Genomic DNA, 15,604 nt, shown 5'->3' with positions numbered 1-15,604 from the left:
ATGAGTAGGAAGAGATCAAAAATGTCTTCCAGTGGCACTCTCAGTAACTGCTATGTGGACGCTATAATGGGTCAGGAGCCGGAGGATGTGTACGGTGCTCGCTTTATTCAGGCTCCACACTCGGTGACCCCGAGGCCGCCAGGTGCTGGGGACAACGCAGACTTCTCCTCTTGCAATTTTGCACCAAAGTCGGCTGTTTTCTCGTCGTCTTGGTCCCCGGTTCATCCGCAGGGGATTTATCATCCGTATGTGCACCACCACCATCACCACCACCACCAGTCCCACCTCCCCGCCTCAGACGGTAGATATGTCGGCGTCCGCTCCTGGATGGACCCCATCTCCAACCACGTTTCGTTTGCCGGATTTCACCCAGGCAATCGGCCGTACGGGACAAAGCCAGACGTCTTACCACCGAAAGCGACAGATTGCGACACATCGGAGGTAGAGGCTCGACCGCTCGCCGGTCAGTACGCGTGTGGAGCGTCGGAGTGTCCAGAAAAGACGAGCAAAGAGCACAGTGGAAGTGAGCTTTCGAGCCACAGCGAGCCCAAAGAGGAGAAACAACAACAACTTGACCCAAGTAAGTAAACGAAATAGCCAGTTGCTGATTTACAACCCGAAGAACTGTATGAGCTGGGTGTGTAAAACTGGAGGTTTTACTAACCTATAAAAGTGTCTCGTAGCCTAGCCTACTATACTGCGGCTAGGGAAGGAGAGAAGAACCCGCCCTACACGGGTTATTACAGGGGACCCTAAAGTTTTTCATGTCACGGGACACCCAAAATAGATACACGTTGCCCCATTTCGATCAGTTTTACCTGGAGACTTTATGGACAGATGTTAAGATAATTTATTTTTGCTGCTCTTGTGTGAGTGAAAATAATCATCCCTGCGCCTTTTTTTTATTTTCGTTGCCTGTAGAACCAAAAACGATCCCTTGTTTTGCTTTTGATCCCTTAAGGCCACACCAGTGCCCTTTTGACGTCCCCTAACCCCACTTTGGCAACCATTTACTGCACTCAAAGTCACAGAATATCAAAATCAGCCTCATCACATGTATGTCTTTACCTCACATGTAACCCCCCATTCCTCCCCACCATCCCTGATGTCTTTTCAGACAACCCTGCAGCAAACTGGATCCACGCACGATCCACGAGAAAGAAGCGATGCCCGTACACGAAATATCAGACTTTAGAGCTGGAAAAGGAGTTCCTCTTCAACATGTATCTGACCAGAGACCGACGCTACGAGGTGGCCCGCATACTCAGTTTAACCGAGAGACAAGTGAAGATCTGGTTCCAGAACAGGAGGATGAAAATGAAGAAGATGAACAGAGAGAGGAACGGCAAGGAGCAGCTATGAGCTTAATGAGGAGCACTTGATGTTTATACCAAGGATCTGAAAAAATTATATTTTATTTTTGGTAGGAGTTTCGTTAGCCGTTTTATTTTTCAAGACGTTCTGTATAGCATAAGTGCTGAGTGTCAGTGTCATTGGCCAAAAGCGCAACAATTTGTCTTGGACAGATTGGTGCGCACACATTTTGGCAATCTGTATTTTTCTGTTTTACAATTGTTCATACACACACTCACACTCTCACACTCACACACACACACACACTCACACACTCACACACACACTCACACACACAAAGACTCAGCCACGCACTGGGATGTTCAAACAGTTTCATAGAGATGTTGCGCATCCCTATTTTAGAAAAATGTGTGTTTCTTTTGTTAAGAATTTGGAGTTGTATATAAAATCTTTTCACAGCTAATCCACTTTGACTGCTGTCTGTGTCGCATATGGAGATAATGCATCAGCAGAGTCTTGGAAAAAAAAATAAAAAAAAAATTGCCTGTGTTTAGCTTTGTCACAGACCAACACTGTTTTGTTTGGGGAAGAATCAAATTATCCATCTAATCCTAAAAGTCAATAAATACGCGCACATTTTCCTCTAAGTAACACATTGAATAGCTTTGTATGCATGTTAGTGGCTTGTTGGTTTATTTAAGTAATTCAAAGAGTAACTCCTGAGCATTGAAAAGAGAAATACAAAGTAAAATGGCTGAGTTCAGGATTAAATAGTTTTTGCATATAACAAACGCATCTACTGAGATTAAAAAGGATTTAAATCGTCCTTGAATCCTAAATGAGGTTACATACTGTGATGTAAAATTTCACTTTTCTTTTTAAGGAGTGGATTTCATTTGAAACGCAGAAGAACGAGTAATAAAGTGTTTACGATTAGGAGAGGTGTGTTGCGCGGATTTCCAATTTATTGTCCAACTTGTACGAATAATGACTTTAAAGCAGGAAGAAACGCGGTCCAATAAAGCTTTAGAAATGGCTAGACGTCTGGCCTAAATTAGTTTATGGGCCCGGCCAGTAATTACACTCTCCTTTGAAACTTCTTTTTCTTGGGCGTTTGCGTCTGTTGCTGACAAACAGCATGTAGACACTTTTCCACAGGGTGTCTGGTCGATGAATTGTTTCAGAGGAAATCACCCCCACCTTAATGGTCACGTTTATTCATCAACTGCACTTCCCACCGATGGGAAAAAAACCTTCACTTTGACTGGTGTCCAGAGCAGCCTTACTTTCATTGATGCTGAAATATAAACAGCTTTGTGTCCTAATTCTATCTTTATAAAACTCACTCAGAAACAAATCACTCTTCCAGTTAAATTCTTCTAAGTGATTTTTTATTTGTTGCTGTCATTCTTCTTAAATTTGTGCACATATATTAATTAGGATGTTTTTATTTCAAGCTCCAGGCAAATCAAATGGGAAAAAATCCTGAAATATGCTGAACTAAATGCAATCTGTTTAGCTTTAGTGGAGCAGTGAGCTTTATCTGAGCAGTAATAAGAGCGCTAGAGGGCGATATTGTTCTTTTAGTCTCAATAGCCACACATGCATGTGCCAGATCATTATCAGCGTGTTCATGGATTCATTCATTTATATGAAGGGAGAGAAGGAAAAAAACATTAGAAAAACTATCCTTGAATAGTTAGTGTGAAACTGTAGTTTTCTGATAGTGATTTTCTGAAAGCTGCACAGAAGGGAACATTTTAAACTGTGAATGCTAGAACTGCATTCCGACTTGTGGAAGCTGTCCGTGCTGGGAAAAAATGAAGACACTTTTTTTGATTACTGGAAAGTAGTAAAACCCCATTTCATATATTTTTTTGAGTATAGTTTCTTACAATTGTTGTGTTGATTGTTTAATCTCATGGAAACGTTCAGACCTCACCTTTCAGCAGATAATATTATTTAGCATCTAGGTTATAGGCAAGGCTTGATTTAAAATTAAAATAAAAAAGGCAGGAAGGCTTTTATAGTCTCAATTCGTCTACGGCAGCAGTATAATAATCAGCTTTCAGAAATTAATTTCTTTAAATATTCTAATAATCTCCGAACTCCATCCATTTAATTTAGTATTTTTCAGTCAGGTGTTTTTTTTTGTATCCTTGTATGGTACAAATAGTGGTGATATATTTTAATTTGTGTCAGAAATGTGGATTTGTTTTTCTCCAAATTAATTCAATTTAAAATATTAATATTATTGTTATTCTATGTTATTATTATTGTAATTATTATAATAATTATTTTAGTAGTAGTAGTTAACTTTTCTGCATGGTGCAGTCCACTGAATTTAAAAAAATAAATCCGTACAATTGCCATGGATTAACTACAGATTAGAGGGATTAAATGGACTACCACTTTTATTATCCAAAAATGGAGTAACACAGACACATTTTTACAGTCCTCTGATTTCCATTACATACCAATCCAACTGATCAAGCTTCACTATTAATTTATTGTGCTTTACTCGCAGTTGAAAACAGATTATACGAGCTTTAAACGCCGCTGACATATTTGATGAAAACGCCCCTACTTTTCTTTCTCTCTCTCTGGCGTGTTTTGATCCAGTCTGCAGAGGAAGAATAAGAGGCGCCTCCCTGAGTGTATACTGCTCTGTGTCCTCAGGAGTCAAAGCCAGCATTAGTTTAGTCATCGCCATTAAACGTGATGATTGTTTTGAGGTTCCCAGTTGTTAAAAGTGTCCAAATGCTGAAAGCACAAGATGAATACAGAATATTGTAGCAGCAGAGAAAATGTTGAAGTGATTATCTGCGTCTTGATACATTGGGCTCAAGAGATGATGAGCACAGTGGCCTATGATCCAATCGTCTGGTGACTGAGGTGACCTCTGACCACAGAATGATAATGTTCAGCTTCTTTATTTGAAAATACATGATTATACACTGTTTACACGCGCACGATAAGTGTATTTGACCTCTTCTTTGATAAAAAGAAATATATCACAGAGAGGGGAATTCCTCTCATTATGGCCTTTTTCATGCAGTCATCCTCACTGTACCGTTATAGACAGTCATGTTCCACTTTTCTTTACAGGCCATAAGAGGGGTTAGCTTCACTCTTGTCATTAGATGCAGTCATGTTACGCCCATAGATGCACTGCTGCTCCATATCCACACTCTTTATCCGGGGTTATTTCTGTCGAGGCTGCATGTAGGTTAGGATCAGAGCTGTGAAAATTAGCCAAACGGCTGGGAAGCACACTAGGGGAAAATGTTCGGGCTTTTCCACAACAGTGCCAACAGTACACGTCATTCAAAGTAAAATAAGGGACAATATATCAGCTCATTCAGAAGAAGACTGTTGAGTGTACATAAATAAAAGGTCTTGTTTTCCTAACACTTTTCCCAAACACGATTTACCAGATTTCAGCTGTCCAATTTGACAAGCCTGCAGGCGACTTTATATCCAATAGATCGGATATTTTGTCTGTTGTCCAACACTTTTGTGCAAGACTATTAACTGTTTAATGTCCCACAAGGAAAGCAGCAATAAATGCAAAACAACTGTGGAGGATGACGCACTTCGGCCGGCAGATATCCTTCATTTTATAGATCTTTACGCATCCCATCATACCTGACTGGACGTTCTTTGTTTTTACCTCTAGACAAAAACAGAGGAGGTCAACACAGATGTCTAAAACGTGTTAGAGGTGAAATCAACAGTATGTGTTGAATCATGGGGACAACAGCCTACAATAAGACCTTTACTGAGTCTGTCGGCTCACTACAGCAATTGTTTACTTGGCAGTAAATGCTGGTGTGCGTGTAAAAATCCCTCCAGTAAGGTTAGATAAGTGCATAGATAGATAATTATCATGTTATCTTTATTATGTTTAGGATCACACTGATAGCCGCAGGGTCTGAATCTGCTGTGATTGTAAAAAGCAGAGCTGAGTGAACATGGAGCCCTGAACTGTTAGTTAATTAGATCGTTAACCAGCATGATACAGCTCATCAAAATCATCGGTTAACCTTTACTTATTGGGGGGAACCTCTAAAGAAGAAGGTAGTGCAGGAAGAACAAATAGATCTTTGATAATGATAAACTAATAATTGTAGCCACATTACCCGAGCCTGTACTTGGTGGTGCCACACCTTTCCCAAACATATCACATGACATATTTATATATGGAGTGACATTTGCTGTAGTAACCACGATATTTTTAGTGGGAATATTTTCTTAATAAGTCAACAGTCAGGATGTGAAAATGTAATAACACATGCAATAGCTGCTGAAATGGAGGATTTCCTTAATGGCTTGGCATAGATGACTTATCTAGTATGAAAATAGGCTTTTGGCTCATGCTGAACAGAATAAACTGGAATAGAGGCGAGTATGAACACAAAGAAAAACCGTCCACATGCATGAATTCATATGCAGATGGGGAAGTGCTGTCTTTATTAGTCTTTTAAGTGTAGGTGTAAACACACTACCCCCACTTCACAGTTTCCACTGGCTATTTATTTTCATTTCTTTCCTTTTTAAATAACTTTCAGATAGAAGACAGACAAGACAGTACAATAGACAGTCTAAATAACGCATAAACGACAAAACAATGCAAATGAAGTGGTGTACTAGTGCTGCACAAAACTGCAATTACAAACTACACGGAAATATGTAGGATTATAGGAATGGAAAGTAAATGTTGGCAAATGTCTATTTTCCTATAATTAACTATTTCTTTCACTTCTAGGATAAAAAAAAAAATTTGCTTTCCCCAAGCAGTGAAAAATAGTCCGGATGAGCTATTCGCTTTTCTCTTTCTCCATCATTCACATACTTTTACCTCTCCTCCAGTGCAACGTGGCGACTCTCTTAAACCGATGACCTCTAATAAAAGACAGGAACATCACGTTAAAAAAAGACTAAACAGACAGTCTTGTATCTTTGCACCCAGGGTAAAACGATGTTAATTCATCTATTTATTTCTCCCTCCATAAGGTCCCAATGGACTATAGAGTCAAAATAATGTCACAGTTGTATAATGCTACAAATCCTGCTCTCTTGCATTACACACACACAAACACACACACACACGCACACGCAGTATAAGACAGGAAACCAGAGACTGAGCCATAGTCTGACTATAAATCGCACAGTGCTGACTCTGGCATGCCACCAGATGAACAAGAGTGAAATAAAAGAAATTCCTTCTTGCTGCAGAAATATGCTTCACATGGACGAGACTGCATGCAGTTGTGGAATCGAGCCTTTAAATCTCGAGGGTCCACGGCGTGAAAAATGCTACCACAATTATTTCTGCAGATGAACGTGATAGTTTTCAAGTAAAGAATCTGTGGAGAGAGAGAGAGAGAGGATGCAGCAACACAGATCCGTTTAAAACACATCTAGCACAATAAATAAAGCCAAGCATCAAACCAGAGAAGGCCAATGTCACAGTATTAGGATACATTTAACGAGGATACATTTTATTTCCACTTCAGTGTGAGTAATAATTTAAAGCCTAATAAGCTAACTGGTTTTATTGTGTGGCATTAGGCTAACAGCTGTTGCACAGGCCACTTACTGAAAAACTCAAAAAAGGAAAGAGACTGACTGAATTTCGTTCCGTCCAACACAAAAATACCCTAAATACTAAAATAAGAGGGGTGGAAACATCATTTTAAATATGTTTTTCCGGTAAACAGTAATATTTTTCTATTCAGCCAGCTTCTATTAGCAAATAAATATCCCATCAACATTTTTGCCATAAATTGAACAAAAAATGGATCAATTCTGTCCACTATAATGTTCTCTGTTCTAAAATATGCATCTTGATGAGACTAACACATTTTTTAAAGGCAGCAATCCAACTGCAGCTTTTTTCACTTGTAGATTTAACATTTGATGGCCAACAGGAACAAACTCTTGTTTTTCTCCAGAGGACATGGCGGGGGGCTCCTGACATTATGCGCAAAGATGAGAAGAATTGCTGCAGTCCAAATTCCTTTTTGTGAGAGGACAATTTACAGCTTGGTAGGCCTAATAGACCTTTTTTATGTGCCTCCATCGCCTGTCATTGGATGCCACTGGTCATGTGTGAGAGGCAAACGTCTTCATGGCTCTTTTCCTGATTTCCCTGGCGGTTTTTTTTCCCACTGCATTCTGCGTCTATGGCGCCCAAACCGATACGCCACGGTTCTCTTAAAAAATTGCCAGTCATTCGTTTCATAAACGTCCGATCAGCACATATCTGCGGCACTGCGCGACTCATTCTCCCCGGATGACAAGAGGAATCGTTTCAACTTTCTCCACATCCGACCACTTCACACAGAGCAGCACCGGCTCCTCGCAGCTTTATCAAAATGCAGAGCAGAGGTAAACCTCCAAGAATAAACATGGATTATCTCTTTTCTTTAGGTAAGCTTTTCTGTGTGTCATACTGGACTTCATTTACGCTTGTGTGTGTGTGTCTGCATGTGAAGTCTGACAGCTTCCTGTTTCATTAGTCATGTAAATTAGCAGCAGGGTAATGGCTCTTAGATAAGTTTGGTGATTTTTCTGGATGCAGTGAAATAATCTAGTTTTATAGCCTACTTATGATGCAGAGAAGGTTGTTGATGAACTCAGAAATGATAATGTGCATGCTGCATAATCAAAGATAACTTGGTGGAAATAAAGAAACGTTGAAATAAATGGGATAACACTGTTTACTGTGGCTTTTAAATGTAGCCATTGTGGCAAAAAAAAACCTTTCAGTTGTTTTTTGCACAATTATAGTTGGTGTCTGAAGTCAGTGGTGATGGCGTCTGAGAGGTTTGAGCAACGTTGTTTTGACGCAGTAAATTCTCCTCCAATCAGAAAAACGCTTCTTGTATTTAACTGAATATTCCACATTTCGATTTAGTTTGAAGCAGCATATTTCATGTCGAACAATCCCTTTCTTTTTTTGGTATTCATCAGTTTACCAAAGGCGGTGAAGTGAAAGTTGTATAATTTTGCATCCCCTGAGCTGCTATAAAACGTTTCACACACTGTGCACTTGCTTCTATTCTGCACAATAATCGACACATAACAAAATCTGCTTTGCTATATTCCGCATATGCAAGCCTGGCAGGAGAAAGTTCAGTGTTCATGGCTGTTTTTCAGCTGCCTGGAGATGGGGCCAACTGAACAAAGACAGTATTTCACTGTTGCCTGACAGGCAGCTGCGAAAGTATTTACAACCTTACTGCAATGCGGCAAAATGGACCCTGGAAGACAGACACAAGTAGAAGCCTGAGAAAAAAAAAGGACACAGGCTTCACCCAGTGTTGTTAGTTTCAGCATGTACATAGCTTACATATTCTACATGTGTTTGTTGTCTGTAATTAAGTATAACCTGACCACAGGCCTTCACACATTTGAACAGATTGCAGTTTTTCCAGGGATAGCATGTGGTTTTTCACTTTTATTTAAATCCCCCGCAGAAATGTCTTCTATAGTCACATCATACACACGCTTAGTAAACATATGTTTCTTAATAACAAGTTGTATGAAATCTAACTAATCTATCATTTATGTACTTAGGCTATATGATTTAGATTTTGGTCGTTAGTTGGATAAACTGATTCATTAATTTATAGTTGATCGAAAATGATTTAGCTTCTAGTGCGTTGATATGAATATTATCCTCTACACTGAAGCTTGCCATTCAGTTTCATGTTCAGTCCTCATGTTCCCTTTAATTACACAAATCAAAGGAGACAAATGTGCAAAAGGAATGTGATGATTCTTAATGTGACTAATGCAATTCAATCTGTTTAAGGAAAATTAAAATATCTTAAATCAAGACTTATTAGTGGAGTAGAATTTAAAAAAAAAACATTTATTCAAACAAAATATTGAAATATTTGCATTTGAAACAAGTGCGATCTCTTCAAGGCCTCCTCCATCACTAGTTTGTGGGAACAGGCTTTAGGATAGAATCACTTTAGAAGAACTTGTTTGCATAGACGGACACTTTTTGCAGTGTAAAAAGGGGGAAACCGTGAAAAGCCAGCAGAAGGCGCTGTTGCCCAACAGTCAGCCTTTTGCTCCCATCCAGCAGCAGGTTCCTGAGCACTGTGATTGGCTGAGATTCGTGGTCATGTGATGTAGCTCCCTTTTCAAAGTGGTTTTGGGGGAGTTTTGTGTCAGAAAATGTACCTTTTTATTGACTGCTGCGGCTGTAATAGCTAGAGTTGATGCAACACATGAGATCAGACACTGGTTTGTTTGTTTTTTTATTGCTGACAGATGTTTTATGTGTTTGAGTGCCGAACTAACCACATGAAGTGTATAACTGAGCAGCAGCAGAAACGGTTGTTTGTTCTTATTCATTTATCTTGTACAGCCAACACAGTGGACACTTTGCACCCACTTCACTTTAAAGATGTTGCGCAATCTCTAACTGCTTCAGTGACAGCAGCAACGTTTGAGTTACAAAAAGAGGTGTAGCTGCAATAAAAAAAAGAAGCTATATTTAATAAACTTAGCAGCTGACATGTTTATCAGACAGCAGGATCAATGCAGGTCCTAACCCTGCAGATCAGACAAGACATTTCTGCCCTCATATCATCTACAGGGAAGTAACCTTTTTCTGGGACATGCATGTTCAAAAAAAAAAAAAAAAAATAGTGACAAGCCTCTTATTTGCCCCCTCCTCATCTATCGTACCTGCCCCCACAGCGGTTACCACCTAAACCTCAACATCATCTGTCCTCTCCAGTTTGGACAGGAAAAGGGAGGAGGAGCAATAATTACTGTGCGGTCTGGGATTGGTCCAGATAAATGAATGACATTAGTCTTACGGTGGCAGGTTCACTGAGGATAAAAGAAGAAAAGTATTTGGGCACGAATCAGTTAAGCATGTTTGATGTTTTAGTTAACACTGAAAAGGTCAAACAGCTTCAGTGATATGCTATAAGCAGCTTTATTGTATAGGAGGAAAAACACGTTATAACTATTAGATTAAATACTTTAAGAAGAGGTCATGAACCACGATGAGAATATGAATTCCAGTGGATAGTTATCAGGGTGCCAGACTTTATTATTGGTTGGCTGAATGAAATATGCAAATTACTACAATGCTAAAAATAAAACTCTATTTTGATGTTCTAAAAGTGCACCTCTGGTCCCATCTCTATCTCTCTATCATGCCACCGTTACAAGCTCCCAGCTCCCTCATTCCTACGACTTTTCCTTAATGCACATCAGTGTAATCGGCCTTATTGAGTAAGTGCAACTTTGAGGGTTATTTATGGGCCTGCGCGGTGTTGTGAATGGCTGCGAGGAAACACGTGACGCCATTAAAGTTTGTTTTATGGCCCGGGACTTGACAAGCCAAAATATAATTCTCATTGTGTATTAGTAAGACGGTCCAGATGGGTTGGAATAGAGCTTCAATTGGCGGGGAGCTGCAGCGGGCAGACTTTTGCTTCGTGGATGCGTTTGTTGCGTGGTGCACCATGTGTTGCGGTCTCTGCGGTAAGCTGCGTTTTATCATTTGCTTGGTGTTATGGGCGTGTGATGTCACAGACATAGTATTTGCTGTTTCCTGCCTCTAAAAGCGGCAGCAGTGTGTACCAGAGATAGTTATGATAATATGCTGCTGTGAGGGGGGGTGGGATATGTTGACTTCTATCATGCTGCTTGATATTGGTTTGGTTTGGGTATAAAACCTTTTAAGACTCAATCGATGCGGGGTTTTTTTTGGATGGTGTTGTTGAACTTGGCGGTCTGATTGTCTCTTGTGTGATTTGGTTAGCTGATATCGTAGAGCTGTGTATTTGTCTGGAGATGGATAATTAAACCTGCAAGAATCAGACTCATCTTTTCTGAGATTCTGGGAGAATTTGGAGAAATATTTTAGAGGCCTGTACGATTTAAAACAATACGAGTTCATTTTCTATCATAAATCTGCTATTCTCAGTTTTGTCCGTCAGTCACAATTTATATTAATTGCTTGTTCAATATAGGACTCCGTTTTTATACATATCGATATGAATTTACTACAGAAAGTACAGTAACAGCTGTGTTCTGTTTTTCCCACGATGTGGCCTATAGTCACTATAGGCCTAATGCATATCCTCTGTAGGCCTTGTGTGGTTAATTTCCTGTCATTACTGGAAATGGGACCTTATAATTATAGAATAATTCTTAAAACAAATTCGTCGGATTGAGGCAATTTAATGGTTACTTTCTATTATTCTCAGTGGTAAAAAAAACGCGCAATGACTTCGTCAGAAAATTACATTAAATGGGCCTTCTGTTTTCTGCTGCTCTCCAGCGATCAGTTTAAGAGCTTTTTGGCAGAAAAAGCTTGTAAAATGTCAAGAAAAAAAGACTGGAGCTGAACTAGCTTGGCTTTCGGGTTAACACAAGCAGCCAGGAAACGCTGACTTTATCATTCTATTGTTGTGTATCTCGGCTTTGACCCGTCTGAAGGACTAGCAGGGCAAGGTGAAAGACAGGTCAGGCTGTCTAACAAATCCCCAAATGTCATGAGCATTTTTACTGATTGTGTTTGTGACTTTTAACTGATGCCACAACGAATATTTAGTTGTGTTTGTGTTTGCAGAGCAGCTTCATGGCACAGTATATATATCCGAAAATCCGTCTGATAAGTTGATTTTTCATTTTCAGTTTTATTCTCATGTTAACCCTAACCCGTATAGTTCAGCCTGGAAATGTTGAGCTGTAGCTAAAATATGAGATTATATTAAAGCACTTAACACATCATCCACTAAATAATCAGATGGTAATAATCTTCGTTTATTTCTTATCGAAGAAGAAAAACATCTTTTTCCCCCTAACTAAAATATGCCAAATGCCAATATGCTTCAAAAATCAAATGTCATGTTAATTAAAGCCTGAGATCATAATTTCACCATTTTAATCTGAATGAAACTTACTCAAAGCGTCATGTAGGTCCTGCAAGAATTTAGGACTGATGTAACGCACTCAAATGATAGTTTTTACTTGAGTTTAAACCGCATGTTTTAACAAAAAGTCATATTATTATAAAGTGGTTTCATGCCTGGACTGCCTTTGGTCATATTTGATAAAAGCACTCATTCACATTGATTTGTAAAGGGTATTTCAGCAGGGTTTGCAGTGGCTGCCATGGTGGTGAGTTAATGGCTGACGAGGACTTGGTAAACTTTTGCACCCTTTGAGCTGTCAGCAGCACCGAAAATAATTGAACTTTTTGATAACTTTGTAAATGATTTAGTGTGACCTCCGTGGCCTCAAGCCTCATCTTCTGGACATGTGGTGATAAGATCCTTCAGTATTAGCCAACTACTATCTGACCGAGTATCTGCTGATGAGTTTATATAAGGAAAAAAAGGCCTATATTTTATTCTGAGCTGACAGTTTAAAGATCACATTAAGTTAAAAAAAAAAAAAAGTTGATGTTTTTGTTTTATTATGAACTTGGGATGTGGTGGAGGGAAGAGGATCTGCTGATACTAGAGCTGAAATTTAAATTTTGAATCTTCTGTGCGACCAGTTGTGCTTTAAACCCCCAACACAAAGGTTATAACTGAACTGTAAACTAAAGGAAATAATTGTAGGAGTGAAAATATTAGAAAGGGGAATCCTGCAGAGCCAGAATACAGCTGATATATAAGATGATAAGTGGATTCTTCAGATCATGCCTCTCATTTGCTTGTTGCAGCAATTCATCCTGTCATATTTATGTCCATACTGACTGTAAGCTGTAAGCCACTTAGTACATTTACACATCAAGTGCTGTGTGGTTGTGAAGCTTCCCGTCGTCTATATATACCCTGTAGAACCGAATTTGTGTGATGAAACCAGAGTCACAGATTCGTTTCTAGGGGAGTATATGGTCGATGAAAAAACTTCGATTTATTGACTTATTGCCATCTTGTTAGGCGTCTGTTGCCTGACGTGCTGTCAGCCGCTACAGTGACACAGTGTTGATTTGTGCATGAGAGTAAATCTGACAACACCACATTCTTCATGAGAGGGGCTTATAGGCATGTTGAAACTCTATAGGCTTAAAGGGAATCCGATCCCAAATGTTACACATGGATATAAACATAATTAGGGAAGGAGGGCTATGTTTCCATTGAGCTCAGTATGTTGGAATCAAATACATAAAAAAATAAAAATAAAAAAAAAAGCTCACAGTAAAGTCCAGCTGTAGCTTTTCTCTCCTGTGAGTCGTTTCTGTCTCTACATTATTGATTCCCAGAGGCTGCTGCTGTTGGCCAATGAGCTCCTGAGACAGTTTTTTTTTCTCAAAAGGGATGGGAGCAGATGAAGTGATGAGATTCGTGTAACTTTTGGATGACCCCTCCTTGACAAAGACAGTCTCCATCAATTGTCCTCAGTCATTATTCCCTGCTTTTATGCCAAGGGGCTTTTTGTATCTTTTGTTGGTTTCTCTGTTGAACACCATGCCTTCAAGTCAGAGCAGAGCCTCAGGAACTGATCTATTTTCACATCTGTTTGGATAAAACAACCACCAAGTCCGCAGCAAGTGTTTCAATATGCCTTGCTTTTTATTCCTTTTCATCATCATTTTTACATTATTATAAACTTAGAGGTTAAATTAAAACGTTATTGTGTGTATTTTTTCTTTTTTTTCTAGCGTGACTATTTATTTTCCACATGTGCACACAGATTTATCAGGGTAATGTTTATTTATCCCACTAGAGTCTAATTTGGGTATATCTTAAGTTAGATTAAATTGCCTTTAGTTGTATGTTTACCCGTTTATGGACCAGCATCACCTCTATTGGCCGATCTGGTCACATGGTTCGCTAACTTTATTCAGTTGACACCAAGTAGGAGGGCTTTATGGAGGGAGGAAAAAAAGACAACTCGAGAAAAATTAGTATTTTCTACCTTCAGAAATTAATGGCCATGAGTTCGTATATGGTGAACTCTAAGTATGTGGATCCCAAATTTCCTCCCTGCGAGGAATATTCACAAAATAACTATATACCTGAGCAGGGCTCGGACTACTTCAGTCCATCGCAGGACACAGACTTTCAGCATCCAGGGATCTACCCACGGTCAAACTACACGGAGCAGCCCTTCAGCTGCAACACTGTGCAGGACTCCACAGTGCAGCCACGGGGTCATGTGCACGAGAGACCCAGCCATCCGAGCCCCTTTAACGCACAGACTGAGCAGGGGGCCCCGGTCCAAGTGGCCGGACCCCGGACTTGTGGACAGCAGCAAAACACAAAGAGCCAAAATGGGATACAAGCCAAGCAGCCTGCAGTAGTTTACCCCTGGATGAAGAAAGTCCACGTAACTACCGGTAAGATTTCGTCTTATAATTCTCTTTTGGACCAGCTGAGACCCGTAGTTTAGAAATCATTCAGTGTAATATTTATGGGAGTCTTTGAAAGGCCTCGCCAATTACACAAGTCATAAATTTTTATAGCTCAGGAAATAGGCCGCTAGGTGAGCTCCTCGAAGCTTCTGAAAACACACACTGACCGCTTGTAGTGGAGTTTATATCTGCAGCATATCAGCTTAAATCCACTTCAAATATTACATTATTTCCTGCTTTCGCTTCCGTGTGAATTGTCTTGAAGTTTGAGCGCCCCGGGTAGACAAGACAGCTCTCCTTGTGTTGTTTTGCTTTACAAGCTTCAATGGTCCATTTGGTGACTTTTTGCTTTTCTCTCTCCCTCTCTCTCTCTCTCTCTCTCCTTCTTTTTTTTTTTTTTTTTTTTTTGGTTTGTTTTCTTTCTCTCAGTGAACCCGGATTACACAGGACCTGAGCCCAAACGGTCCAGAACAGCATACACTCGGCAGCAGGTTTTGGAGCTTGAAAAGGAGTTTCATTTTAACAGGTACCTGACCAGGCGGCGACGGATCGAGATCGCCCACACTCTTTGTCTCTCCGAAAGGCAAATCAAAATCTGGTTTCAGAACAGACGGATGAAATGGAAGAAAGATCACAAACTACCCAACACCAAGGGCAGATCTGCACCAGCCTCTAGCCATCTGCAGAGCATCCAGAAGGATAACCAGACTGATATCACATCATTATAAGAGAGGAGGGTGTCTTATCTTTAGAAATTAACTGTACATACAAAAAGACACACAGGTTGCATCTGACTTTTTTTGCATGGGCTGATGTCGTTTTTAAGCCTTTTTTTTTTGTTTTTGTTTTTAATTTTTTTTAATTATAATTATTTAACAAAAATGACCCCAGCAGTGTTGACTCAAGGCTTGAGTCAGAAAAAAATCAATCAGTCTTTAT

The 15,604-nt window shown here is 39.7% G+C and overlaps 2 protein-coding genes across 2 annotated transcripts; both read left to right on the top strand.

Moving 5' to 3' along the window:
- Positions 1–1,362, top strand: hoxd9a (homeobox D9a). The gene is made up of 2 exons (XM_053328587.1): positions 1–580; positions 1,118–1,362. The coding sequence occupies exons 1-2, from the start codon at positions 1–3 to the stop codon at positions 1,360–1,362; spliced, it is 825 nt and encodes a 274-aa protein (XP_053184562.1).
- A 12,864-nt stretch (positions 1,363–14,226) lies between these two features.
- hoxd4a (homeobox D4a) lies at positions 14,227–15,393 on the top strand. Its single transcript, XM_053328133.1, has 2 exons — positions 14,227–14,650; positions 15,095–15,393. Exons 1-2 carry the CDS (start codon positions 14,242–14,244, stop codon positions 15,391–15,393), a joined length of 708 nt encoding a protein of 235 aa, XP_053184108.1. The 5' UTR covers positions 14,227–14,241.
- Positions 15,394–15,604: the final 211 nt, after the last annotated feature.

The sequence above is a fragment of the Scomber japonicus genome, chromosome 11, assembly GCF_027409825.1.
Source record: "Scomber japonicus isolate fScoJap1 chromosome 11, fScoJap1.pri, whole genome shotgun sequence".
Classification (NCBI taxonomy): Eukaryota; Metazoa; Chordata; class Actinopteri; order Scombriformes; family Scombridae; genus Scomber; species Scomber japonicus.
The sequence above is the reverse complement of the archived record's forward strand: the minus strand, read 5'-3'. Positions and strand labels throughout refer to the sequence as shown.